The 27,504-nt window shown below is 36.6% G+C and overlaps 2 protein-coding genes across 18 annotated transcripts in view; one reads left to right on the plus strand and one right to left on the minus strand.

Annotated features, from left to right (window-relative positions):
- Nucleotides 1-27,504, plus strand: part of LOC6041677 (disks large 1 tumor suppressor protein) — a 78,202-nt gene that overhangs the window by 7,331 nt on the left and 43,367 nt on the right. For 10 of the 17 annotated variants that reach the window (XM_038249573.1, XM_038249583.1, XM_038249582.1 and 7 more), the window contains exons 2-6: nt 142-456; nt 8,670-8,801; nt 18,162-18,283; nt 18,637-18,762; nt 27,285-27,335. In XM_038249573.1, coding sequence (XP_038105501.1) covers nt 438-456; nt 8,670-8,801; nt 18,162-18,283; nt 18,637-18,762; nt 27,285-27,335 — 450 coding nt within the window. In that variant the 5' untranslated portion in view covers nt 142-437. Of the gene's footprint in view, nt 1-141; nt 457-8,669; nt 8,802-18,161; nt 18,284-18,636; nt 18,763-25,536; nt 26,093-27,284; nt 27,336-27,504 lie in introns of those variants that run through there. The other 7 variants (XM_038249576.1, XM_038249579.1, XM_038249585.1 and 4 more) reach the window with 4 other exon arrangements.
- On the minus strand, nt 14,030-15,507 carry LOC6041676 (PCI domain-containing protein 2 homolog). Its single transcript, XM_038249600.1, has 2 exons — nt 15,341-15,507; nt 14,030-15,285 (listed from the first exon to the last, which is right to left on the minus strand). The coding sequence occupies exon 2, from the start codon at nt 15,258-15,260 to the stop codon at nt 14,070-14,072; it is 1,191 nt and encodes a 396-aa protein (XP_038105528.1). The 5' UTR covers nt 15,261-15,285; nt 15,341-15,507; the 3' UTR covers nt 14,030-14,069.

A 27,504-nucleotide genomic window follows, 5' to 3' on the forward strand; every position in this document is an offset into this window, starting at 1 on the left:
TTAAATTTTCGACCAATTTTGGATCGCCGTTGAGCAGAGCGGGAGTGCAACCTCTCTCTCTCTCTCTCGCTCTGATTAAGCAGTTGTTGTGTGTTTAGTGTAATTAGAATAAATTTTCATAATTTTTGGTGCGTCTTTTAGAAGTGTTGTGATTCGAAAAATCCACGAGCCCAGTGAAGCTTGAAACGAAGCAGAAGAAACAAGTTCAAACGAAGCGATTTGGTGCAAACCGGAGCGGTTTTTGTTCCATTTTTGACAGTTCTCAAACCCACCGTGTGTGTGTGTGTGCGAGTTTGTGTGGCGTGGAGTATCGATTTTGCGAGAGCACCGTGTTTCCCCAAACATTTTCCACTGTGGACCAGTGCGAGGAAGCGCTCCTCTTCATCATAGAGAGCACCCGGAGCGGCGGCGGGACGAGGAAGGACGAAGGATTCAGGATGCCCGTCAAGAAGCAAGGTAAGAAGAAGAGGAAGAAGCAAGCCAGGCGGCCTACTCTGATGCATCAAGAAATTAAGCCAAGCTTAGTCGCGCGCACAACATAGTAAGGGGGGCCGTATCGGAAATTGAGGGGGTGGTCACAAGTCATGGATGGCCATGATTTGCTCCAACGAAGGGGGGGAGGCAGCGCCTACTATGCTCGCTGTGTTATGTAACTGCGAGCGCTGATAATAATGGTTTTGCTCTTGATGAGAACTGCGCGGGGAAAACTCAAACATTCCGATAGTTGGAGTCCAAGTTAGAAGCTATATCGAACGGATGGACGGCAGGACTAACAACTAGGCCAAACGGAAGGGAAAACATACCGTGAGAAGAGTTAGAGCTTGGAGAATTGTGGGCGAGTGGGTGTGAAAGGAGGAACAGGAAACAGGACGACGGCGTCGGCTTTTATCAGGTGGCTTTCATCTGTTAGGTTAGGGGAGACTGAGGGGAATAATTTTATTTGTATGTATTGTTTTTGATATCCTGGAAAATTATGTTCTCATCTGAAATTTCTTAAAGGAATTCCAATTTTTAATTTCAAACAATATTTTCAAAAAATATTATAAATGCTGTCTCAAATTTGTAAGTATTCTATTAAAACTTTTTCGGCCACCATGACATGAAACATGGCATGAAATTTGAGTTCTACGTCACCATTGTAATCAAATTTGAATAATTGATTACCTATTGAATTACAAAATGCCATTTTTCTATATTTCGTCACCGCCATTTTGGCCACCATCCTGAATTTAAACATTCTTGATCACTTTAGCGTACTTGCTAAGTTACAATGTGTTCTTTTGGAGTAAATAACAAAGTTTTGAAATTCCGTTCAGCTGGGTTTTATTTCATTACACATTTTGGAAGAATTAAATCTTGCTTTTAATTATATAATTACTAAAAGTAAGAAAAAAAAACTTCCAAATTTGCAAAGAGTTTTTGGTTAAGGGGTTACATACATGTAAATCGGCAAATATTTCAGAGGTTGGTTTGAGCACACACTTAAACTTTTTTTAAATCTGTTTTAAGGGTATTTAAATATATATTTTCAACTATTATCAAAATAAATTTGAAGACATTTGGTTGCATAATTGCCGAGATATAGCTATTTGAAGTAAGCAGTTTCAAAAAACGGTTGCCACGATATGTCCACACTGCTTTGACCAAATCGGCTCCAAATTTTGGTGAAGCCTCGTTTAACCGGTCCTGTGTGCATGACAAAGCTCATTTTTCAAAAAAAAAATATTTAAAAAAAAGATAAAAATATTTCTGTGTTTTGCCTTCCTCACTTTACTGAGAAAAGGCTATAAAATCACTCGAAAAAAGAAATTCTTAATTTGACCTCATAGACCCATCATCATGTATACATATCGACTCAGAATCAAATTCTGAGCAAATGTCTGTGTGTATGGTGGGATGTTGATCAAAAAAAATTGCACTGGATTATCTCGGCACTGGCTGAACCGATTTGGACCGTTTTGGTCTCATTCGATCCGTCTTTGGGTCCCATAAGTCGCTATTGAAAATTATGAAGTTTAGTTAAGTACTTCAAAAGTTATGCTATCATCGATTCGATTTTATCAAAAGTCCGGAAGATTGTAAAAAGGGTGGTTTTTGTAAGAAAACCCGTCATTCTATACATTTTCAGAAAGGTATTTAAAATACCTTTCAACGCGTCCAAGACATTGAAGATCTGACAACCCTATCAAAAGTTATTAGCACTTAAGTGTTATTTATGCACTTTTTGGAGGCCGGATCTCAGATATTTTGATGAAAACGTTGTCCGGATCTCTCATGCAACCTATCGTTGGATAGGTAATCAAAAGACCTTTTAAACGCGCCCAATACATTGAAGATCTGACAACCCTATCAAAAGTTATAAGCACTTAAGTGTTATTTACGCACTTTTTGGAGGCCGGATCTCATGATCATCTCATCTCATCTCATAACATTCATGCGACCTATCTTTGGATAGGTTATTAAGAAATCTTTTCAACGAGCACGAATTGGACTGAAGATCGGACTACCCTATCATAAGTTGTAAGCACATTAGTGCCCTGCAATATGAAGATAAAACACTGAAAAACACCGCCATTTTGTGTCTATTTTGGATAGCACCCTTTAAATGTGAGGAAGGCGCCAACCACCTAAGGGTGGATTAAGTAACGTTTTTCATATAAAAACGTTACTTAATCCACCCTTAGGTGGTTGGTGCCTTCCTCACAATTAGAGGGTAATGCTATCCAAAATAGATACAAAAGGGTGGACCTTTCAGTGTTCTATCAACTTGATTCATTATTCATACCATCAGATTGGGTAGTCAGATCATCATAATTATAACTTATAACTTTTGATAGGATTGTCAGATCTTCAATTTTATGAACTCAATGAAAAGGTATTCTAATTACCTATCCAACGACAGGTCACATGATAGATCCGGACAACGTTTTCATCGAAATATATGAGTTCCGGCCTTTAGAAAGCTCATAAATAACACGTGCGTATAACTTTTGATAGGATCGTCAGATCTTCTTTCTTTTGATTTCTTTGAAAGGGTCTTTTGAATACCTTTCTAAAAATGTAAAACATGACGGGGTTTCTTACAAAAACCACCCTTTTTACAATCTCCGAACTTTTGCTAAAATCGTTTTTTTGGCATTACTTTTGAAGTACTTAACTAAACTTTATAATTTTAAATAGCGACTTATGGGACCCCAAGACGGATCGAATGAAACCAAAACGGTCCAAACCGGTTCAGCCAGTGCCGAGATAATCCAGTGCAATTTTTTTTGATCAACATCCCACCACACACACAGACATTTGCTCAGAATTTGATTCTGAGTCGATATATATACGTGAAGGTTGGTCTAGGTGGTCAAATTTATAATTTCGTTTTTCGAGTGATGTTATAGCCTTTCCTCAGTAATGTGAGGAAGGCAAAAATCGTCAGTTTTTGATTTTTGTATTTTTTTAAAATGCAAAATTTCAAAATTGGGCTTCGTCTCGCACACGGAATATGTCTTGCAAGTCTTCACCTCAAATTTCAGCAATTTTGGTCCATCCCATCTCGAGATATCGTGGCACCCGTAAATCAACTCGGCGTTTAGAGAAAAACGCTCAAATCGTCTCTTACTCAGTTTAATCATGGAATATCTTCATGAAACTTTCAGGAGTGATTGGAAATCATATTTTAAGTGTATTGAATAAATTTTCTAAAACATGAAATTTTGTGATTTTCTACATGTATGTAACCCCTTAAATTAGTAAAATTTTGACAAAATTCTGTATTTTTGAAATGCTTATTTTTAAAAAGTGGAAAATTCAAATGGATGTTAAATTAAATGAGTTGTGAGTATAAAAGTCTCAAATCAAAAACTTTGATTTTTTTATCAAATTCAATAAAATTTTACCGATACCGACCGATTTTACTGGTTTTCATACTTAAACTATAACAAACTTCAACACATTGGGAATTAGAAAATCGAACCTATTTCAGATTATTACTATTTTTTAAGATTTACAAATTTCCAGAAATAACAATAGGAATAAGAAATTCCACGGTCTTCTTTCAAAATGTCATTTTTTTCTAAATCACAATCAAATACCGTTTTTGGCAACAATTTCTTCAACTATTCCCGATTTTGGCAACACTTAAAATTAATTTGATATTCTATCCACCTTTTCATTCAAAATTCTTGTAACTATTAACTAATCCTGTAAGGTCTACAATTTTGAGTATCGATTAAATGATATTTTAAAAATTTGGATCTGAGACAAAAGGTCGAAAAATCAAAAGGTCGAATGTACACAACATCTCAATTCAAACATATCTTAACTTTTTCAATATATATTATAAGTTGTAAAGTTTAAAGATTTTTTTTAAATTGTGGGTTTAAAAATTACTAGTTTAAAAAATTACTTTCTGTGTATAAAATCCTTGATAAAATCGGAATTCTTGTTTAAATCTTTTTTTTATTTTCCTTTTTTTCAAACAAGCAGTTCTGTAAACAAGCAATTCTTTTAAAAAAAATATGAGTAAAATGACGACCTCTAATATATATTTTTTTAGAATTGAATGTTCTGGCAACATAATCTATTCTTTTTTCAGTAATTTTTCGTGTGTTTATTTTATTTTTGCAATTCCGTCGTGAAACTACTTACTTTTCCTGTCATTCTTGAACAACGAAATAGCCTACTTTTCTGTACCAAAAATAACAGAATCGAATAGCAACACTTTTCAAAATAAATGCTGAAAAGTTCTACTTTTCAGCACTGAAATGAGTGATGAAAAGTTGAACTTTTCAGCACTTGTTCCGAAAAGTAACACTTTTCAAAATTTTTTTTTGATTTAAACGATTTATTGAGAAAATACATGAAAATTTGACTTAAAATTTCACTCAATGGGTGTTTTTCGGAATTGCAAAAAATGTTGTATGGAACTCGTTGCAAAACTTGATTTTTTCAGCACTCGTCGTATTTATCAAACTCGGTGAACCTCGTTGGATAAATGTACGACTCGTGCAAAAATCCTCTTTTTGCAACTTGTTGCATAAACTACTATTTTTCATTCAAGAACAGTTCTTTAAATAGCTTTTTATGATATTTTTTTTTAACTGAGCGATATTTTATATACTTTTATAAAACAAATCATACCTGTCTCAGTTTTTGTGAGTTTTTCGATTGTTCGATTGTTTCGATTGATTTCGATTGTTATTTATTTTTTTTTTTGCTGTTTTTTCCAGTTTTTTTTTGTGGTTTTTTTTCTATTCTTTCAAATACTTCAAATTATTTATTAAGCAGATGTTATGTACAAATTATTCTTTCAATCTTTGAAACTTAAAAACAATGAGAAAAAAGTCAAATTTCGGATTTTTTCAAAATATATATTTTTAAAAATGAAAAAACTCACAGAAATATAACAAAAACAAGATTTAATTTTTTTCATTCTTTCAAACCTTAAGATTTTTCGAATAGTAAAAAGCAAAACTTGTTAAATTTAAGGATATTTTTATGTTATTTTAAAAATATTTTTATTTCAGTATGGCCGTTACAAATATTTTTCACAAATATTATGTCAACCGCCCCCACCCCCTCCTTTCAAGATTGGCTAAAAAATCAAGGGCAATAGAAATATTTTTTCCAAAAAACTTCAAAATTTCAATGAAGTTAGACGTGCGATCGGAATGCATTTTCGGATTCTTTGGACAATTTTCCACTAGGAGAAGGTTAAATAAGTTTGTAAATAATAAATAATTTGTGTTTTTGAAACATAACTAAAAAAAATCTCCAAATTTATAGGCAATTGCAGTTGAACAAATTTCATATAAAATATGAAAACTTGTGATTCGTGCTTCGAATTCAGTTTAAATACAATATTAATCGATAATTTTATGAACAATACTAGATTTAACGAATTTCAGGCAAAATTCCAGCTTTTTAACGATTTTACCTAAATTTTATTTGTATTTTCGTTAAAAAGCTTATAAACGTAGTTAACTAAATACAAACATTGATTGTTTTCTTTAAAAATATATCAGCAGCCTTAGTGATGGTACGTTTGACGTAAAAATAAAGTTTTGAACAACTTTAATCTGATTTTAACAACAAAAACTATGACTATCAAAGTCACCCCGGAATTTAAACTAAGAATTTTTAACGTAACTAATTTTCTAAACGCTATTGAAATAACTTTTTTTTTCAAAAATATTGCTTGGACTTTGTGTGGCCTACTCCAGTACATGTTTTAAAAATTATAATCTTGAAAAAAAACCTTACCAGTTGGAAAATATTCCAAAAATAAATTGAAATCCTATCAAAGTCACCCCGGTTTACGGTATCATGCAGTTATTATTTATTAAATAGTGTAATATTTTTTAAAATAAAATTTCGTTTCATTTTAAGAACAGATTTAATCTTTTTACAGATTTTGTGTTGACATTTATTGACACATTTTTGGAATTAAGAAGTCTGTGGACTGTCGTAAACTAAGACTGTTCTTAAAATTTATTTAAACATTAATAGAAATTTAGTGTTTATATGAAATTGAGTTATTTTTTCATAATCGTTTTTGCATCAAAAACAGAATATGAAGATGGTTCGATATTGTAAAATGTGAAATTATTATCCAAATAGTCCTTAACATAACCTAATAAATTTCCGGAGACATCAAATCGATACTCAAGGTACAGAATTGTCAATAACCGATCGCTCTTTTGTATGGAGATGGACAGACAAATTGTAAGAATTGCTCATTTTAATTAAATAAAATTGATAAATTTCAAAATATTGATTTAGAAAAATTACTTGCTGCTAAATTTACTAAAATATTCAAATGAAACATTCAACAGGATTATAAACTCTCATCTCCACTACACCTCCTCACTGAATAGCAAAACTGGAACAAAAGTCTATAATGAAAAAGGTAGCTTATAGCAGAAACTCAATATTAATTTACTACGTCTGTGGAATCACACACACACAGAGAAGAAGGAGTTTATTTCCATTTTATCGATTCCACCTCCACCCCCTCCCCGCAGCCCCATCATAAAAACCGGGCAAAACTTTTTGACGTGTGAACATTTTACCCCATTTCACCCAGCTCAACCCACCCTGAGGGGCAAAAACTCGAATCAAATATTAACCAACAAGGTGAAGAAAAGCAAAAGCGTATTAGGGAGATCAATTCCCAGACCCAATATGATTGGTGTCCCACCCGAGCAGCAGGCCATGCGAAACGAGTTGCCTGTGATTAGAAGTGGGTCCGATGATCTGAAAACAAAACCATCAACCCAAAATTTTGATCGAAATATTTAAAATGAATGCACAAAGTAGGCTTTGAGAGAGTTGTCCGACGAAAACGTCGCCAATCAGCCCGATGTCGAGTTGTCAAAGTTGCACGCTGACGCAGGAAGAGCGATTAATCGCCTCGTTAAATTACACACACACAAGCAAAGATAGGTCAATGTCACGCAGCAGGCCGAATCATGTCATGCAAACGACGCGTTTCTCACGCAAAAAAAAAGAAAACATTTTTCTTTTCGACAGTCGACCAATGGTCGACATTCGTTGTCGCGCCGCGGGTTTATTTTTAGTACCGGGTCTAAAATTTTATTTTCACCGCTTTTCTCCTCAAGTTTTTTTTTTCTTCTTCTCTAAATAGCGCGATGCGATTACACAATAGGAATTTTGCTCGATGTCGAGGCCTACTGTGACGAGCAGGAATGCACCCCCCGTTTAGAAACGGTGCAGTCAACGAACCTAAAACATATGTACTAAGACTGGTTGCAACGCGAAGTTTTATAATTGTTTCAAATTGCGAGCAGTTTTAAATTTTTAGAACTGGTGGAAATGAAACTAGAACACGGTGCTCGCAACGCGCTGATCTAAATGTTGTTTCAAAAAAATGCTTTTAATTGTGTGCGTATGATTATCAACACAGCATCATAGTGTGTGTGTAAGAATACGTGGATATCTCCATATATCTGATTTTTTTTTGAAACTGAGTTCTATTCCAGTTCCAAATCGTCTCACGTTTGAAACAAACTCGTCGAGCAGTTTTATTCCGGTTTCAAAATACTGCTCGAAAAATAAAACTGCAACTCCGCGTTGCGGGTGGTCTGTTTCAGTTCTATTTGAAAAATGAAACAGCTAGAACAAAGTAGAGCCGCGTTGCAACCAGTCTAAGCGCCGACTTATTTTGACGTTTAAAATTGGGTGGAAATCGATCGACGCACACGCTCAAGTTCAGCCTCGCGGCGAGTTATTTTTGGGGAGGTCGCCGCCGTCGCACACACGCGGATAAATTTCACGTCTTTGACAGTTGGTGGGGGGAAAACGAGAAGAAAAAATGCTTCTTTTTTTCTTTCCCACCAACAATTCAAGGTTGTTGGTTTTTTTGCTTGACGAAAATCGACTTTGGCTGATTTCGATTTTACGAGTGTGAGTCAGCGCAACAAAGTAGGCGAGCTGCTGCTGCATCAAACGTCAACGAGCGCGCGCGAGCTCGCGCGATGACGTTTGATGTTTGTTTTGCTTTGTTTTGAACACAAACAACGGGGGTGGGATGAGATCAAAAGAGTATTACGAGCGCAGATGGTCCGAATATGCGTGGGAGTTGACTCAGAGGCTTAATTTTCAACATATTTCTTTTATCGTGTAACTGTCAAAACAATTTCTTTTTTTCCTTTCAGAGGCACACAGGGCCCTCGAGCTGCTCGAGGACTACCACTCGCGGCTCTCGAGCCCCCAGGATCGCGCCCTCCGGAGTGCCATCGAGCGCGTCATCCGGATATTCAAATCGCGGCTCTTCCAGGCACTGCTCGGTAAGTGTTGCCAAAGCTGTCATTTTCCGTCTCGAAACTTGTCAAAGTGACATTTGAACGCGTGGTGAGCTGTCACTTTGACAGCGCAACGCTTGCTTTCACTCTCTAGAAAATTTAAGTAGCCGTCAAGTGGCTTGATTCAGGAAATTTTATCCGGAAAAATCCACTCAAAAAAACCCCATTAAAATAACACACTTAAACGAAGCAAAAAAATAAAAGAAATAAACAAGCACGAGAAGATTACGGCACGCCGCCCCTTCTCATATTTTATGACGCAAGTCGCGAGCCAACCAAAACGGCCATAATTGTCGGCCCGAGAGATAGATAAAAATATATACATCATAACCAGCACTCGGAACCCGGAGAACCCGCGGCGCAGCGGGGCGCCCCTCGGATGCCATTCGTTTTCATTCATTTAAATTTCGTTCCCAAAACCATGCCAAGAAGCACACGTGACGCGCGCGGCAGCGACGCGCTCCAAATCAATATTTTGAAAATGTCTGCGGTCACCTCGAGATTTCAACTAGCCGTGGCTTTCCGGAGGGCGTTCGGATTGAGGTGAAAAACTTTCCCCAAGTTATTTACGCGTGAGCAAGCTGGAAAAGTGTCGATTCGAGTCTTAAAACGTTCAACTTTTAGAGAAAACTGCAATTCCAGAATTGCTAATGCGCCCATTTCACCTTAACAAATTTGACAGCTCTGCTACGATCGGAGTAGGCGCTCGTTATCATCAAAACAAAAGGTCCTAAACGGTTTTGTTAAAGTGTCCCTCGCGTGAAAATGTGTGTGAGCTCGTAAAACCGCTTTCGATTGTCATCTTTGGGTCGTACCGCTGTGCGGTATCGGTATTGATTCGAATGGATTATGTCGATCTGATTGTGACAGATGCGTCACCCCGCAGTGGAAGAAGCCTCCTTGAGAGCCCTTTACGACCCACTGACATTTCAAACTGGGTTCAACCCAGTAAGAAAATCAAGTTTTTTGACAGTTGACCGTGAAAAACGGCTTGACAGCTTGCTAGGAGTGACATTTCGCAGCAAGTCAAACACCCATTTCCGTGGCCAACTGTGATCAGCGCGTAGGTTTGCTCTGCCATATTATGGGGCCGTAAAGAAGTTGGCCTCAACTGCTCAAACAGGGCCGTAAACGAGTTTATGGGACAGATTGATGTCCCATAGATGTCATAAAAGGGGGTTGATTTGATTCGTCCTTTTTCGCTAGCTTTTCCGGATTGGAAACACTAATTTTTTCGGGGTTTGTCCTAGATTTTGAGATAAAATAAAACTATGCTTTTTATTGTTGAAGGTCTGGCAACACTGCTGTCGTTCCACGCTTCTAGGAACTTACAAGATTGAAATAATTTTCAATTAAATTGAACAAAACCTCAAATGCTTCCTTCTCCACCTCCTTACTGCTCAGCAAGCCCTGCCGGAAGTGCAGCAGGCCTACAAGCTCGTCAGTATCGACTTGCAACGCCTACTGCGAACTCCTACCGACCTGCTGCATATTCAGTAGGGGTAGCAGGTGTTGTGTGCCGGCACTTCCGCCGTTTGACGTAAGTGAGGAGAGGAATTTTATGAAAAGTGACGGAACTGCCTGGCTGCCGCCACCAGATGGTGCGAGCGAGCTGCCATCCAAGCAAGCGAGTAGGCTTTTGAATAATCGATTTAGCGTCAACTCTTTAGGGCAGAGCGGAATGAAGGCCGAAGGAAGAAGGACTTCCTCTGAATAAGGGGAAAAACGGTTAATGCAGTTTATGCCTTCGTACGGGAGAATCTGCAGATTGGAGTGGTGCAGTAATATTTCAAATACATTAATTTATCAAAAAAATACAAATTTCAAATTTTGTTAAAAGCTAACGAAAATATTACTAGAAGTTCTCGTTAAAATATCACCGGAACCAACTGGGATTGAACTCAGGCCAACTGGGATCATAACACTAAAAAGTGCAGCTTTCAAATTCTTTTCTAAAAATATATAATCTTTACAATCTTTCGGAAATTGTTTTTTTAAAGCACTTGTGTGAGTGCAATCCAGATTTGATTATACTCTTGTCCCCAAAAATGCTCTGAAGTGATTTGGAAGTTTTTAATCCAAGATGGCGGCCAAATTGGCTGTGTTGTAGCCTCACTCACCCAATAATCGAGTGGTTTGTCATGAGCGCCTTGGTAGCAGGGATGCCAGATACACAGATTTGTCTGTGTTTCACAGACTTTTGAGCTTGTGTCAGACATTTTTTGAGGTGCACAGACTTTTAAAAAACTTCATTAAATTAATATTTTGCAATCTTTTTTGTAGAAATTTATTTCATTAGTCTTCAAATGCTTAAAAACGCAAATTCTGAAGGATTTCAATGACTGTGAATTGATATATTTGAATTTTTGACAAATGCACAGACATACAAAGACTTTTTTACAGACATTTAAAAAAAACCAAGTGGCATCCCTGCTTGGTAAGTTGCGTATGAATTTTGACTTTTATCTGCCATTACATTATTAAAATCCGCAATTTAGTTTAAATTGCAGATTTTTTTCAAAAAATGCTAAGTAAAAAATCAGTATTGATAAATGGTAACTATTCAATCATAGCGTTAGTTGAACATAGTTCTCGCTTGATTAGCAATGCGCACAAGGCTACGGCACGACTGTCATTCGCATACAAACAGTCTCGTTCCTCCATTCCAGTTTGACAGCTTGCCCAGAGCAAACGTGTGTCCATTGAGCGCGTTTTTGACGGTGTTTTTTTTTTTCAACTTTCGCCGACGGCCATGGCGGCGGCCGCGACGGCGGAGAGTGAGTGGACGGAGCATAGGGCTGAGGATGGAAGGCCGTTCTACTGGAACGCGGCCTTGAAGAAAAGTGTGTGGGAGAAACCGGACGGTTTCCAACCCAAAACGCAGGCGGCGACGGGCATGGAGGTGGAAGACTCCGAAGGAGGAGGAGAGGACGGGGGCGAATTTCGTCCCGTGATCAAGGTTCGGCGCAGGAAGGCTAAGGAGGAGATCAACGACGGCAATGGCCAGGAAGTGGAGAAACTGCTCAGCAACAACATGTTCAGCCCGCTAGCGGAGAAGAGCAACAACAACAACAATGCGAACCCAGCAGCAGAAAAAACCACCCCCGTGGTACCAGCACCCGGCAAGTCGGCCGGGGAGAAGAAGCAGCCGCCGCTGGTGGTGAAAGAAACGAGTTTCGCCCGCCTTGCGAAGTTGATGTCGACATGTGATGTCCAGCCGGAACACAAACTGACGCGGTATGGCACCAAAATTACGTGCTTCTCGAGCGACGACTTCGACGCGGTGCAAGCCCACTTGAAGAAGAACAAGGTGCAGTTCTACACGCACGGAAAGCGCCGTGCGAGGCCGGGTAGTAATACGAGTTCTCCCAAATGTGGAACCGGATTGCATCAAGGACCTGCTTTAAGACGGAACATCTACTGGACGCCTTGGCAGCAGCTTCCCTCTATCGAAGAGACGCCTTTCATCGTGCTCTTCCCCGAGCTGGAGTACGAAAATGAAGAGGCCAGTCGTCGTACGGTGAACTGCTTGCAGCTTCCGTGGACGAAATGTACCCATTTTAAGAAGCTTTCTACAGTGACAGTGGTTTTGAAAGCACTATCATCCGGAGCCGCCAGCACGGAAGGCTGAGCCGGACGCAGTTCAGGAAAAGCCGAGGCAAGACCTGCTCGGACCAAGATTGTTGATTTCTTGGGATATGTCATTTTTGACATTTTTTTTTTTTGCCTTTTCTTTGTTATGTAATTCCTGAAGACCCACCGACCTGAACTGGTATCTGCACCAGGCCCGTGATACTGACGTAGCTTGCTGAAGCCGCCACCAAATGTTTGGTGGCGCTGTTTCGGGAATAACATTTCAGAGGGTCACAAATCAAAATATAATAAGTCTTATTTAATTTTTTGGAAAAAAAATCCTGTAGCTGCTCGTATTGATTCTTTTCATTAAAATAAACCATAAATACCGCCAACAACAATATATGTTTAGCATCAGGTCTCAGGCAAAGCTTCCCAGCAGGTGTCTTTTTCAAATCCTCTGAAATGTCTTCCGCAAATTCTTATTTGGCCAATGAACTTACAGATCATTATAATGTTAATTTAAATCTTCAATTTGAGGCGGTTGAGCTCAACCATGTTGTTGGGAAACCTTAAGAGCGAGTCCACGAACAGGGCATAGCCCATTGTTAGGGACGTTATGGGGCTCACGTTGTGGGGCTTTACAAAAAAGCATGTTTTTGAGTCAAACAAACCAACTTCTATGGTACCCCGTGGTTTGAATGTGTTGGTAAATTTTCGTCAAGAAAGCCAAAACAGCTGTTTTTAGACATAAAAGTTCAAATTTAGAAACTAATTTTGTTGTTTTGTGTCTATTCCTACTGAAACAAATTAAAAAATATTCAAATATTGTGCAAAAACATTGCTAAAATCACTTCTCAATTCACCCCATGTGTCTCGATTTGCCCCGGATAATGGTACACATTTAATTTCATTTTAACTAACGAAACAAAAATAAAGAAAAAAAATATTTTCGTCCTTTCGATTTTGCGCCCTTTTCGTCATGTTACTCCCCATAATTTTGACACTAGACACCAAAACTTTGGTACTTTTTAGGCTTCAGTGACATTGTATGCAGATGACAGCCGAAGCATCCCCGTGATCTGCACCTAAAAGGACCAGAAAAAAATAAGTTATGAAGAAAAAAAGAAAAGATGTCCTAACCGAGTCGGTGGGACCGCTTGCCTATCAATGCTGAAACTGGTAGTGAAACTTACTTATATGATGTTGAAATAAATTTGATTAAAAAAATATGCGGTCTAACTGGAACCTAATTCCTAAATGATTTTTGGAGAACGATTGCGACTTATTAAGTTAAGTTAGAATCGTTTGTGGAAAATTTCTCCTACTTTTCTGATTAATTTTAATCTTGGCTGGAAAGCCCAGTGTGGCACGTGCACATAGGTATATTATTCCGAATTGATTGATTTATTATGTAGCAGTTACTGCCTTGCCAGGCTTAGTAACTATTTCAAAAACAAGGATAATATGTTATTGTTTTGAAAGAAATCCAACGTCGAAGTCGGGGCTAAAGACAGAATATGAAATAATTCAAACATGTTTCTCTACCGATAAACAGAGGTATAGCATTTCTCCACGTCTACAGCAAAACTCCAATAGTTTGACACTTTGAATTTCGAAATTGTAAATCAAACCGCAAATTTCACCAGACAAAAATCGTTTATTAATCAAAACCCCACCCTAACTGACGATGACGTTCGGAAACGGGTTCTGCTTGGACACGACCAGCTTGTTGTGCTGGTGGCTGATGTACCCCTTGATGCGGCCCTCGTAGATCAGGTTCGCCACGATGCAGTGCGTTTCGTCCATGGTGAGATCCTCCTCGCCGGATGTCCACTGCAGCGCCGTCAGGAACGCGTTCAGGTCAATCTGGTGCGTCTGGAGAATCAGGTAGACCTTTTTGAACAGGTTCCGGTAGGCGAGAATCTTGAGCTTCTCCACGATCAGGTAGATTCCGGCGTTGATGAAGAAGGACTCGTGCTGCTGGATGACCTCGTCGAACCGGCGCACGTTGCCCTCTTTGAGGGCCACGGTCAGGTCGTGAAACTGCAGCACGTTGTACCGCTGGAGCACCTCCTTCCGGGGCATGTACCCAAGCAGCATCTTGACCGGAACCAGGTAGATCAGGATGAGCCGTTTGTTCCGGGCGAACCGCCGCGGACAATTCTCAAAGGCGAAGCTCAGATATTCATCCGCGTTCCGATAGTCCGAATCGAACATGGCCTTCCTCCCGGCAAAGTACTTGTACGTGATCCGCTGGGCCAGGCTGAACGATTCCTTAAAGTTGGACGACTCGATGGCCCGGATCAACGGCTTGCACAGGTTCAGCTTGTTTATCCGAAAGTACACCTTAAACAGCTGGTTCACCAGGTTCAACATCCCCAGCCGCTTCGTGTCCGCGTCCGAGGCCCGGTTGTCCGCCGCACAAACCCGAAAACACCCCATCAAACACTCCGCCGCCTTCTCCAGAATCTCCCCCGGCTTGGACGTCTTGATCTGCTCCTCGCACTTGGCCGCCAGCCGGCGCAGGTCAATCGCCACCGTGTACATCACCGGCAGGAACCAGTTTTCGTCCTTCAGCACCTGCAGCATCTTGACCACGGCCTGGATGCAGTTCGTCTGCTGGCGGTACGCTTCCGCGTAATTCCGCGGTTCCGCCGTCAAGTGGTGCAGCACTTTCAGGTGGCACGCGACCACCTCGCCCAGCGGCGCATCCAGCTGCCGGTACACGGCCGTCTCCGGGTGCTCGTGCACGTGCAGCGACGGATTGTTCACGTGGTGGTCCGCCAGGGATAGGAGCCGCGCCACGGCCACCCCCTCGCCGGCGTTCCAGACGCGCTGCACCGAGTTTAGGTAGTGAAAGAGGTTCATCGTGTGTGTTTTGACGTTTTTCAAGCTGAAAAAAAGGTCGATTATAAAATCAGCTTAAAATGAAGCGAAATCCAACCTACCTTAGCAGAATTTCAATCTAGCACATGCCACCTGTACGATCCGCGTAATTTCTCAAATTTAAAACACAAATTTCAACGTAAAATGAACACTTTTCTGACGAGCATCGAAAGGATCGAATTTTTGCCCACTTTTTTGCCGTCTAGCGCTACAAATGTTTTGACCTGTTTTGACAGTTTCAATTTTATGGCGGTTTTATGGCACGCGCGCACACACTCTCGCGCCTTGTAGCGGTTTGCATGTGTGCGTGCGCGCGCCGGGTGGTGCGAAAGAGATGGGTAGAATTAGTGAGCGAGAAGAAAATAGAAGCGACATCTACGTTTGAAAGCATGCAAGCTTGGGTACAGTGAGGGGGTGATTTTGAGAACAGAGAAATTGAAAATAAATTAATTTTATTGTTTTGGTTTAATTCTTTTTGTTCGTTTTGATCAGTTATCAATGATTTTTTTTTCTTAAACAAGGAAATTTTCATATAATAAGTATTAAAGTACCTCGAGAAGCAATAGATTTGTAGAGTTTTGTTTAAAACTTCCAAAGTTTTGTATGATTTATTTGAGTTGGAATCGAACAACTGCCGGTATTTGCGAATTGCATGGAGAATTATCCACTTAAACCAGATAGAATATAATTAGTAGACGTTTGAAGTGTTTTTGGAAAAGAATTTAAAAATATCCCAAAATTTCTAGCCATGGAATTTCAGTAGAATTATTGCAGGGTTGCCATATCGGCAAAAAACGTTAAAAAAAACCGGAATTGAGTACCCAACCTGATTGGTAGCAAAAAATGTAATTCTTGTGAAGCGAACTGTCAAACTACCACTTAAATGGGGTGATCTGAGAAAATTGAATAGGTTGAATTAAAAATTCAGTAAATTATTTATAAACGATTTTATGAACGGTTTTTTTTTGTGCAAAAATTAGTTACATTTCTGTAGATAAGAAAAAAATGTAACAGTTGTTTTAAAAAGTTTTTTTCTGCTTAATTTCAGTCGATTATCGACTGAAATTTAAGGAATTCATTTAATCTAGTGATTGTATTTGAATTAATTTGTAGTTGTAAGGATCTACAAAAGTCGCATTTAGCCATTAGTTAAGTAAATTGTATATTGATTAAGTACCACAAATAAAAGCTTCAAAGTACCCCATTTTATTAAAAAAATGCTTAAAATTTATTCTGAACAATTTCCAGCAGACTTTTTTTTTCTTTATTTTTTTAATCCTTGGTGTCAACTCCAAAAAACATTGTCAACCTCCTCTAAGAAAATATTGTAATGTTTATTTGTAGCAAAAAAAAATGTTTTCTTTATAAATATGGGTTGATAATTCATAAATTTTGGAGTAAACAATTTTTCAACTTTATAAAAAAAAAAAAACAAAAAAAACAGACAGATTTGAGTATTTGGCAGTAAAACTGAATAGATAAAAAAAATGATTTTCATTTTATTTTTTGACATGTTTTGATAGACAATTGTTTAAACGAGACACACTTTTTTTTCAATACACAAAAAAAATCATTGTAGAATTGAATGGTGCACAGCAGGGTTGTTAAAATATCAAAGTATCAGCTCTCAGCAACTACAATTATCTCGCCTGAATATTCATGCCTCAAATACAACTGCTCTTCTCTCTTCATTGAAACTCTCAGCGCCGAACATAGCCGAACACGTTTTCTTGTTTACCCACTCGCGATTGACATTTTCCTTTTCTCTCTCATTCCCGCTTCCACGATCATGCTACCGCAACAGCGTTTAACCACAAAAGCCGCCACAAAACCAATTTCGCAAACGCAGTTTAACAGGACGTCATGCGTGGTCGGCTCCTAATCGCCATCTCGCGTTCTCTCATTGCAGTTTTCGGAGAGATTGAGAGACTCAGCGGTGAGAGCGCATAGTCGAGGAAAAGGGGAGGAGTGATAGAGAGAGAATGACATCGCTGGAAATCACGAGACACAAGAAGAGATCTCACAAGCTACAGTGACGGCCGCTATACTCTCGGATATTTTTGGTGCAGAGATAATCTATTGATAGCTTTTTTATCACTCATTTGCAACACTGGTGCACAGCAATCAAGAAAGTAGTTGTCTTCTTATTCCAAAATAGTCAAATTTACAGACCCAATCCTGCAACAATCTGATCGTAAAATATTCAAATATGATTGATAGTTGCCGCCTTATCCACTGATTGATGATTCTCGCCTTCTCGCCACTGAGCTTCTATCGGATGGTGAAGTAAAACGTCGGTCCCGGTTTCTCCTGTCTCGTCAGAGGCGCTGGAGCAGAAATCCCACGTTAGAGGAAGGCCATGCCCCGGGGGGCGTAGTGCCAATAGTTTCGTTTGATAGTTGCCGTAGCTTTGAAAATAATAAAATATCTGTAACAAAAATCATAGATAAATCCCTTGAAATTATGTTTAGGGGCACCACTTTAATGTCATAACAATTTTGACAACATTTTCCGATTATTTTTCAAATTATAAAAAGTCATCCTCGTTTATCCTTGAAACAAAATTTCTTCGAAAATCTGACAGAAATGTCCCTAATTTTCAATAATTTCAAACCCATTTGAAATATTAGTCCACCAAATCGATCAAAAAACCTCGTCTCAATAAACAAATTTTAGAATATTTTCAAGAAACTTTTGTATGGACAGTCCACAAATTTGTATGAAGAAACAAATAGAAAATAGACAAAGTTCAACCATATGAACAAAATATAATGAAAAGTCGATTGCCGAAATTTTGTAAAGAATGAAATGAAATTATTTTCAACTAAGCAAGTTTTCAACAATTATATAATGTTCCTTCTGTTTTCCTCATTTTTGTTACAGACATTCAAGAATTCTACGAGCTCACACTGCTGGACGACTCGAAATCAATCCAGCAAAAGACCGCCGAAACGTTGCTAATTGCCAGCAAGTGGGAACAGGACAATGCCGTCAAAGCGAACGAGGTAAGTCAAATATTCGCGTTAAATTGTTTAACGACTGTTTAAAGAACAAAATCTCCCACCTCACTACGTAATAAAATAAGCAACAAGTGAGTTATCCTCTCAGTTCGTTCGTTGGTAGTGATTTTATCGTGATTCCTCCCACCCCGTAATTAAAAATAGTACATCTTTTGAATGCAATCTTAATTTCATCCCACTCTCGCTCTCTGTGTGATGGCAAAAATAAAAACGACTTTATGAGCCCCCCACCCCTTTCTCAAAACCCCCAACTTAATGTACTCCACCCTCTTTTTCCCCAAATTTCCACTGTTTTTCTTTTCCTTTTTTCCCCCGTGTGTTCGTATTGTGTATTCTAGAATGGCACCACCACCACCACCAACAATCATGTCCCCAAACCCCCAATGGCAAATGGCAACAAAAGGCAGCAACTGCAACCTCAATCGCCGCCCCTCCAGCAGCAGCAAGAGCATCTCGAAAATCAGGTAATTTGACGGAAAATTGGAAAACCTGCTATTTTTGCTGCATTCTGCTGCCATGCTTCACTTGTGACTGTTTCCGCTTTCAGCGTGTAGTATCGTTTACACCACCTCGCACACACTAATCTTGTTAACGCTTCTAACCTTAGTAGGCTATGCTAAAATCCGCTGTCGTCCTTCACCCTTCCTATTTGCCATTAGAATGTGTTGCTTGGATTAGCTTCGAAAATCAATGACTTTGTATTTAGTTACACTTTGTTCGCAACAGGTTTAAAAAATTGTCAAATTGTCAAAATTGTCAAAATTGTCAAAATTGTCAAAATTGTCAAAATTGTCAAAATTGTCAAAATTGTCAAAATTGTCAAAATTGTCAAAATTGTCAAAATTGTCAAAATTGTCAAAATTGTCAAAATTGTCAAAATTGTCAAAATTGTCAAAATTGTCAAAATTGTCAAAATTGTCAAAATTGTCAAAATTGTCAAAATTGTCAAAATTGTCAAAATTGTCAAAATTGACAAAATTGTCAAAATTGTCAAAATTGTCAAAATTGTCAAAATTGTCAAAATTGTCAAAATTGTCAAAATTGTCAAAATTGTCAAAATTGTCAAAATTGTCAAAATTGTCAAAATTGTCAACATTGTCAAAATTGTCAAAATTGTCAACATTGTCAAAATTGTCAAAATTGTCAAAATTGTCAAAATTGTCAACATTGTCAAAATTGTCAACATTGTCAAAATTGTCAACATTGTCAAAATTGTCAAAATTGTCAAAATTGTCAAAATTGTCAAAATTGTCAAAATTGTCAAAATTGTCAAAATTGTCAAAATTGTCAAAATTGTCAAAATTGTCAAAATTGTCAAAATTGTCAAAATTGTCAAAATTGTCAAAATTGTCAAAATTGTCAACATTGTCAAAATTGTCAACATTGTCAAAATTGTCAACATTGTCAAAATTGTCAACATTGTCAAAATTGTCAAAATTGTCAACATTGTCAAAATTGTCAAAATTGTCAACATTGTCAAAATTGTCAAAATTGTCAAAATTGTCAAAATTGTCAAAATTGTCAAAATTGTCAAAATTGTCAAAATTGTCAAAATTGTCAAAATTGTCAAAATTGTCAAAATTGTCAAAATTGTCAAAATTGTCAAAATTGTCAAAATTGTCAAAATTGTCAAAATTGTCAAAATTGTCAAAATTGTCAAAATTGTCAAAATTGTCAAAATTGTCAAAATTGTCAAAATTGTCAAAATTGTCAAAATTGTCAAAATTGTCAAAATTGTCAAAATTGTCAAAATTGTCAAAATTGTCAAAATTGTCAAAATTGTCAAAATTGTCAAAATTGTCAAAATTGTCAAAATTGTCAAAATTGTCAAAATTGTCAAAATTGTCAAAATTGTCAAAATTGACAAAATTGTCAAAATTGTCAAAATTGTCAAAATTGTCAAAATTGTCAAAATTGTCAAAATTGTCAAAATTGTCAAAATTGTCAAAATTGTCAAAATTGTCAAAATTGTCAAAATTGTCAAAATTGTCAAAATTGTCAAAATTGTCAAAATTGTCAAAATTTTCAAAATTGTCAAAATTGTCAAAATTGTCAAAATTGTCAAAATTGTCAAAATTGTCAAAATTGTCAAAATTGTCAAACTTGTCAAAATTGTCAAAATTGTCAAAATTGTCAAAATTGTCAAAATTGTCAAAATTGTCAAAATTGTAAAAAATTGTCAAAATTGTCAAAATTGTCAAAAATGTCAAAATTGTCAAAATTGTCAAAAATGTCAAAATTGTCAAAATTGTCAAAATTGTCAAAATTGCCAAACTTGAAAAAAAAAAACGCAATGATCATTGTCTGATCATTCGCACCGAAAATCAAGATGTAAACCTACCTGACAGCTATTTCCACATCCGGTCAACGATCGTTCGTTCTCTCAGAAAATCGGTATCTCTTTCCCTCTCCCTCTTTTGCAAACATTTCAATCTCAACACACGAGAAAATCGCGATAAATTTCATGCTAATGACCACCACAGTCCTCTGCGAGCCATGTTTTGAGCATTTTTTGTGTGTCTTTTTCGAGAAAAAAAGTTGACCCAAAGAGAGTCACTTTCTTGTACACAAAACGCTGCCACGACGACGCGTTTTAAATTTAGAATGGACCGTACGGAGAGCGATCGGAGAGATCTCGGAAAACACCATCACACAGTGTGTATGTGTGTTTTGGTCAACGAAATTGCTTCAGGGAGCTAAGACAATTGGGCGATGAAAATTGAAAAATTAAATTTTATTGAAAAGTTGTGATCAAAACGTTAATTTAAGTAAACAATTTTATTTTCAACATTACAATTTAAATTACATATCTGAATTTATTTCCGAAGTGATTTAGTTCGAATGTGCGTGTAGAATTCAAGCTGTCACTTTCACACGGTTAACTCTGTTTACCAAGACTCAATGTTTTAAATTTTTATCCAACTTCCCTGAACTCATTTTTGAGTAACTTCGATATTGTTAATTTCGAGTAATTTTGAATAATGTTGGTAAAAGTGTAATTTTAATCAATTTGAATCGCAGATTTTGAGTTGTTATTTTCCAGATCCACTTGTCTTTCCGCCCCCAAAAAATAACGCTAATAGCTGTGGATCTTCCCTCTCAAAGACACTTTCGGCTCGGCCATCGTCATCGTCTGCGATGTTCCTCCCCCGAGAGAAATGCTTGTTTCCTGCGGAATCTCCGCACGTCCGCGGGAAAAATGGAATAGTTTGGTTTTGTTTTGTCGATGAATCGCGAGCGTCGCGATCGTCTCCGGTTACTGATTCGAAAAAATTACTCAATTTGAGGCCATTATTGATCGGACGGCTATGTTACACGTTAAAAAGTGCTTAATTATTTTGTGAGGGAAGGAAAAAACGAGATTGTTGTTTATACTTTGCTCCGAGGTGGTGGTGATTTGCAACTGTCTGGTTCTCATTTTCAGTCAATTTTCCGTCGATTTTCGCCAGTGTGTGTGTGTGTTTACACGCAAACAGAGAACGAGCCATAAATGATATCATTGCTTCTCGGTGGAGCAAAACAGTAGCATCTCGCACATTTGCAGTTTTGCGCGCGCTAATTTTAACACGATTCTTTTATTTTTCGCCCCTCATTCTCGGCTCTTGTTGTGTTTGCTGAATGGGAGATATTCTACCTCCGTTTGAAGGAAAAACCACTAGCTGATGCCTGATGCTAGTAAAATGCCCTCCCCAGAGTGTATACAAAAGCGAGGAAAAACGCCGAGCTCGAAACTCGAAACAATTTGTGTGCTTGTTTTAATGTTAATAATATCTCGAAATAAAACCCATTCATTGTGGTGCAAATGCCCTGCCCTGGCTGGCTGGGCCTGGGTCAGATCAGTGTGATGATGATGATGACGACGAAGATATCTCTGGTTTACCCCAACCGTGATGATGTGAAGTAATTTTTTTTTTAATTTAATTTTAATAATTTATTTTTTTAATTTAGTAAATTTTGTGAATTTTGTCAATTTTGTCAATTTTGTCAATTTTCTCAATTTTGTCAATTTTCTCAATTTCAACAATTTTAACAATTTTCTCAATTTTCTCAATTTTTTCAATTTTCTCAATTTTCTCAATTTTCTCAATTTTCTCAATTTTCTCAATTATCTCAATTATCTCAATATTCTCAATTTTCTCAATTTCCTCAATTTTCTCAATTTTCTTTAATTTACTCAATTTTGTAAATTTTCTGAATTTTCTGAATTTAGTCAATTTTGTTATTTTTGACAATTTTGACAATTTTGACAATTTTGACAATTCTTACAATTTTGACAATTTGGACAATTTTGACAATTTTGACAATTCAATTTTCTCAGTTTTGTCAATTTTCGGAATTTGCTGAATTTTCAATATTTTCTTTTTTTCTATTTTTTCTGAATTTTGTAAATTTTGACAATTTTGACAATTTTGACAATTTTGACAATTTTGACAATTCTGACAATTTTGACAATTTTGACAATTTTGACAATTTTGACAATTTTGACAATTCTGACAATTTTGACAATTTTGACAATTTTGACAATTTTGACAATTTTGACAATTTTGACAATTTTGACAATTTTGACAATTTTGACAATTTTGACAATTTTGACAATTTTGACAATTTTGACAATTTTGACAATTTTGACAATTTTGACAATTTTGACAATTTTGACAATTTTGACAATTTTGACAATTTTGACAATTTTGACAATTTTGACAATTTTGACAATTTTGACAATTTTGACAATTTTGACAATTTTGAACATTTTGACAATTTTGACAATTTTGACAATTTTGACAATTTTGACAATTTTGACAATTTTGACAATTTTGACAATTTTGACAATTTTGACAATTTTGACAATTTTGACAATTTTGACAATTTTGACAATTTTGACAATTTTGACAATTTTGACAATTTTGACAATTTTGACAATTTTGACAATTTTGACAATTTTGACAATTTTGACAATTTTGACAATTTTGACAATTTTGACAATTTTGACAATTTTGATAATTTTGACAATTTTGACAATTTTGACAATTTTGACAATTTTGACAATTTTGACAATTTTGACAATTTTGACAATTTGGACAATTTTGACAATTTTGACAATTTTGACAATTTTGACAATTTTGACAATTTTGACAATTTTGACAATTTTGACAATTTTGACAATTTTGACAATTTTGACAATTTTGACAATTTTGACAATTTTGACAATTTTGACAATTTTGACAATTTTGACAATTTTGACAATTTTGACAATTTTGACAATTTTGACAATTTTGACAATTTTGACAATTTTGACAATTTTGACAATTTTGACAATTTTGACAATTTTGACAATTTTGACAATTTTGACAATTTTGCGATTTTGACAATTTTGACAATTTTGACAATTTTGACAATTTTGACAATTTTAACAATTTTGACAATTTTGACAATTTTGACAATTTTGACAATTTTGACAATTTTGACAATTTTGACAATTTTGACAATTTTGACAATTTTGACAATTTTGACAATTTTGACAATTTTGACAATTTTGTCAATTTTGACAATTTTGACAATTTTGACAATTTTGTCAATTTTGCCAATTTTGACCATTTTGACAATTTTGACCATTTTGACAATTTTGACACTTTTGACAATTTTGACACTTTTGACAATTTTGACAATTTTGACAATTCAATTTTCTCAGTTTTGTCAATTTTCTGAATTTGCTGAATTTTATATATTTTCTTTTTCTTTTAATTTTTCTGAATTTTGTCAATTTTGTCAATTTTGACAATTTTGACAATTTTGACAGTTTGTGATTTTAATTTTTTCATATTTTTTTTATTTTTTTAAAATATTTTGACTTAAATTACTCAAAATCTATTCACATTAACCTAAAATCAAGTCGAAATAAATTTGCCAATTTGGTACACGCTCATTTGAAATAACAAATTTCTGAGTAACCTTCTCAGTGATGATATTTTTTATTTCATTGGTTGAATTTCATCATCGAATGGCTAAATTTTGCATTATTTTGTGTAAGTTTGGACAAAATTTATGTGAATTTTACCTAGAAATAAGTTATTTCAAATTCGTTTGAGGTGTAGAAGCTTATAGTATTACGACTATTCTGATTTAGCTAAAGGTAAATTTTACACAATTTCGTGTATAACTTCGTATATAAATTCGTGTAAAAATTAAATTTATACAAACAGATTTTGCAAAAATAAAATGTCTTTTTTTTCTCTAAAATATGGCAGTTCAAAAAATATTGCGTCTTTCCCGTCAAATTTATTTAAAAAAAAGATCTTAAATTAACTTTTCTCTAAAATTGAGTTTAAATTTTGCTCGTCTAAGCATCGCTTGTACAAATATTTATCCTTTCCATTCTCGCAAACGATAAAAATGAGTTAAACTCGTTTCCCGACACCATCTTTTCAATGAAAATTCATCCTCCAACAGCTCGTTCAAACAATTCACCACCAAACGGGTTTGTTTACCAAACACGAATATTCCCAGCACCACGCGCACCTGTAATCTGGCGTACTCTCCCTCGCAAAATTTTGGTATTTTTCGTCTTTTTTCGATCCTGATTTGCTCAGTCTCAAGACTGCTTCTTTTTATTTTGCGCGATTAATTTTAATTTTATTAATCCCCCTCCGTAAAGTTCATCTCTCACCTCACTTTACTTTGTTTTTTTTACTCTTTTTCTTTTTCATAGTGTTAGTGTTTGTATCTTTCCGTTTTGACGTGCTGCTGTTACATTTTGTGTCAGCGCGCGTGTTTACACGATACACACTAAAACAAAGTGAGTTTGTGTGAGGGTGGAAACATTTTTGAGTTGATTGATTCTTCCCGACCGTGGCGGCGCTAGAACGCCACAGACAAGTGGATTTTGTTCTTTTTTAAATTTTCGATCTTCAAAGTTGTCTCCAAAAAACTTGCTCTATTTGTTTTGGTCTTTTTAATTCACAATATGGTGAAATAGGGTCATAAATTATCAATATTAGACCGCCAACTGTCAGTTTCCTCGAACCTCGATCCCCTCTCGGGAATCTCCTGGGCAAATGTCTAGTGAAGATATCTTACACCCAGCAGACACTAGAACAAGCACACACCATCACTCTGCTCTCCCGAGTCTAGTATGTTCATCAAATGAGAGGCGTTTTCGCGGCGTTTTTCTTTTTTTTTCATTTTGAAAAACGCGCTTTTTCGTCCCCCTCGGCGAAGAGTCTCTCTGGCAGGCAGTTGCAATCCGTCCGCCGGGTATCGCACGGTTCTTCGAGGTTAAAATTGAAAAGGTTTTTTCTATCATTTTGTTCTACAAAAAGATTTCGAGATTTTGATAGCGCGATCGAGATATTGACGGTTTTCCCGATTAGCGTGCGATCCAGACGGAAACAAGTGTCAAACAAGTGTCACCGCAAAAGAGGGGGGAATCAAGTTTCTTCAAGTGTCATTCGCGAGTGTGTAGTTGTTACCCAAAGTTGAGTGAATGTGACGAAAAAGGAGAAGTGAGAAAAAAAAGTTGCTGACCACATGTGACCTGTTTGATTGTCACCCAAAAAAATTAAGCGAAAACGAAAAAGTGTTGTTTTTTTTTGAAGAAAAACAAATGGAAATACCCTCACTTGGGAAGTGGAAAATTAGCCAGCGCTCATGATCATGATCGATTGGGTTTCGATCGTGCGCCACTCGCGGACCCGCATCTCGAACTATGTGTCCCCGAAGCGGGACCGCCGGGAGCCCCACGGGCGTTTCATGGCCTACAGCGATCCGCCCCACATCCCGTTCCAGTCCAAGTCGAAAGTAAGCGGGGTTGCGGTTTAGAGTGTATTTAGTTTTTGAAAAGTTTGTGAATTAAGTCAATTTAATCATTAACAAAGTGATAAAGTGTTGTTTTATTACACAAAAGTTACTATTTTTTGTCAGCGTGTTGACTTAACAACTAATAAACAAAGCGCTGTCACTTTTCATGCTCGCACTTTCAAAACAATGTGAAAAAGTGTTGTTTTTACCCAAAAGTTACACTTTTCTCGTCTGCGTGTTGACTTATCAAATAATAAACAAAGTGACACTTTCAAAACAAAGTAAAATAGTGTTGATTTTATACAAAAGTTACGTTTTTTCTCGTCAGCGTGTTGACTTAAACAATGGGCTTTCACTTTTCACGAACTTTCAAATCATTATTTTTTTTTACAAAAATTACTCTTTTCTCGTAAGCGTGTTGTATTATCAAGTAAATAAACAAAGCCCTTCACTTTTCATGAGCGCCCATTCTAAACAATGTTAAAAAGTGTTGTTTTTATACAAAAGTTACTCTTTCCTCGTCAGCGTGTTGGCTCCTAAAAAACAAGACGCTGTCATTTGTTATTTTTTTTTGTCATACACTCACTCTCAGAATTGCTCAAATTCAAGAAAAAATATATGTTGGAGTCATTTGTCTACTTTTGGATCAATTTTACTCAGAATTTAATGCAAATTTAGTCCAAATTAGATTTTCAACTTGCGTCACTGTCTGTCAGAATGTTTTTTTTTTTATCGTCAGTAAAATCAATCCAGAATAATCCCGTGCTTATTTACGATTAGAAGGAAGTTGAAGCATCTTTTTTATTTCGATGAATCAATAATAATTCTTCACAAAATATTCTATTCCGTTTGGAGCTCATTAAATACCCCCTAGATTTATGCATTTTATTTCCTCCCTCTCACTCAATTTACATTTTGGCACACTGAATCCTTTTGAACCCTCTAACCTACAGCTTGGTTTGCACTTTTCCCCTTCCCGAACACCGCGCACAAACAAATTTATTCGGTTACCCGCATAAAAACCACACAAATCAACCCGTCCCAAAAACAAAGCCAAAAAAAAAGAACCAACGAGCAACAGACGACTGCCCCCTCCCTGCCAGCTCGCCCAAACAAAAGCGAATAAATTTTCCTCATTTTTCACGCAAGTTTTCTTTACTTTGTTTCCCTTTTTTTTGTTTCTCTTTTGCAGGCGAATCGCATTAAGCAACAGGAGCAGCAGCAGCAGCAACAGCTAGCTATTGTGAGTACTTTTTTTTGCTTGAAAAAAAGTTCTTTAAAATTTTCAAAACATACCTCACCTTTTGCATTAAGTACATTGATCTGATCAAAGCCAATGTCAATAATGCTAGAGGTAAGCATCTGTCAAATGTCAAATGCACTTTCATTTGAAATCACACAGAAATTTCTAA

Source organism: Culex quinquefasciatus, chromosome 1, assembly GCF_015732765.1.
Source record: "Culex quinquefasciatus strain JHB chromosome 1, VPISU_Cqui_1.0_pri_paternal, whole genome shotgun sequence".
Lineage (NCBI taxonomy): Eukaryota > Metazoa > Arthropoda > Insecta > Diptera > Culicidae > Culex > Culex quinquefasciatus.

Coding starts and splice junctions, on each gene's coding strand:
- LOC6041676 (XM_038249600.1), bottom strand. CDS start 15,260: ATGAACCTCTTTCACTACCTAAACTCGGTGCAGCGCGTCTGGAACGCC.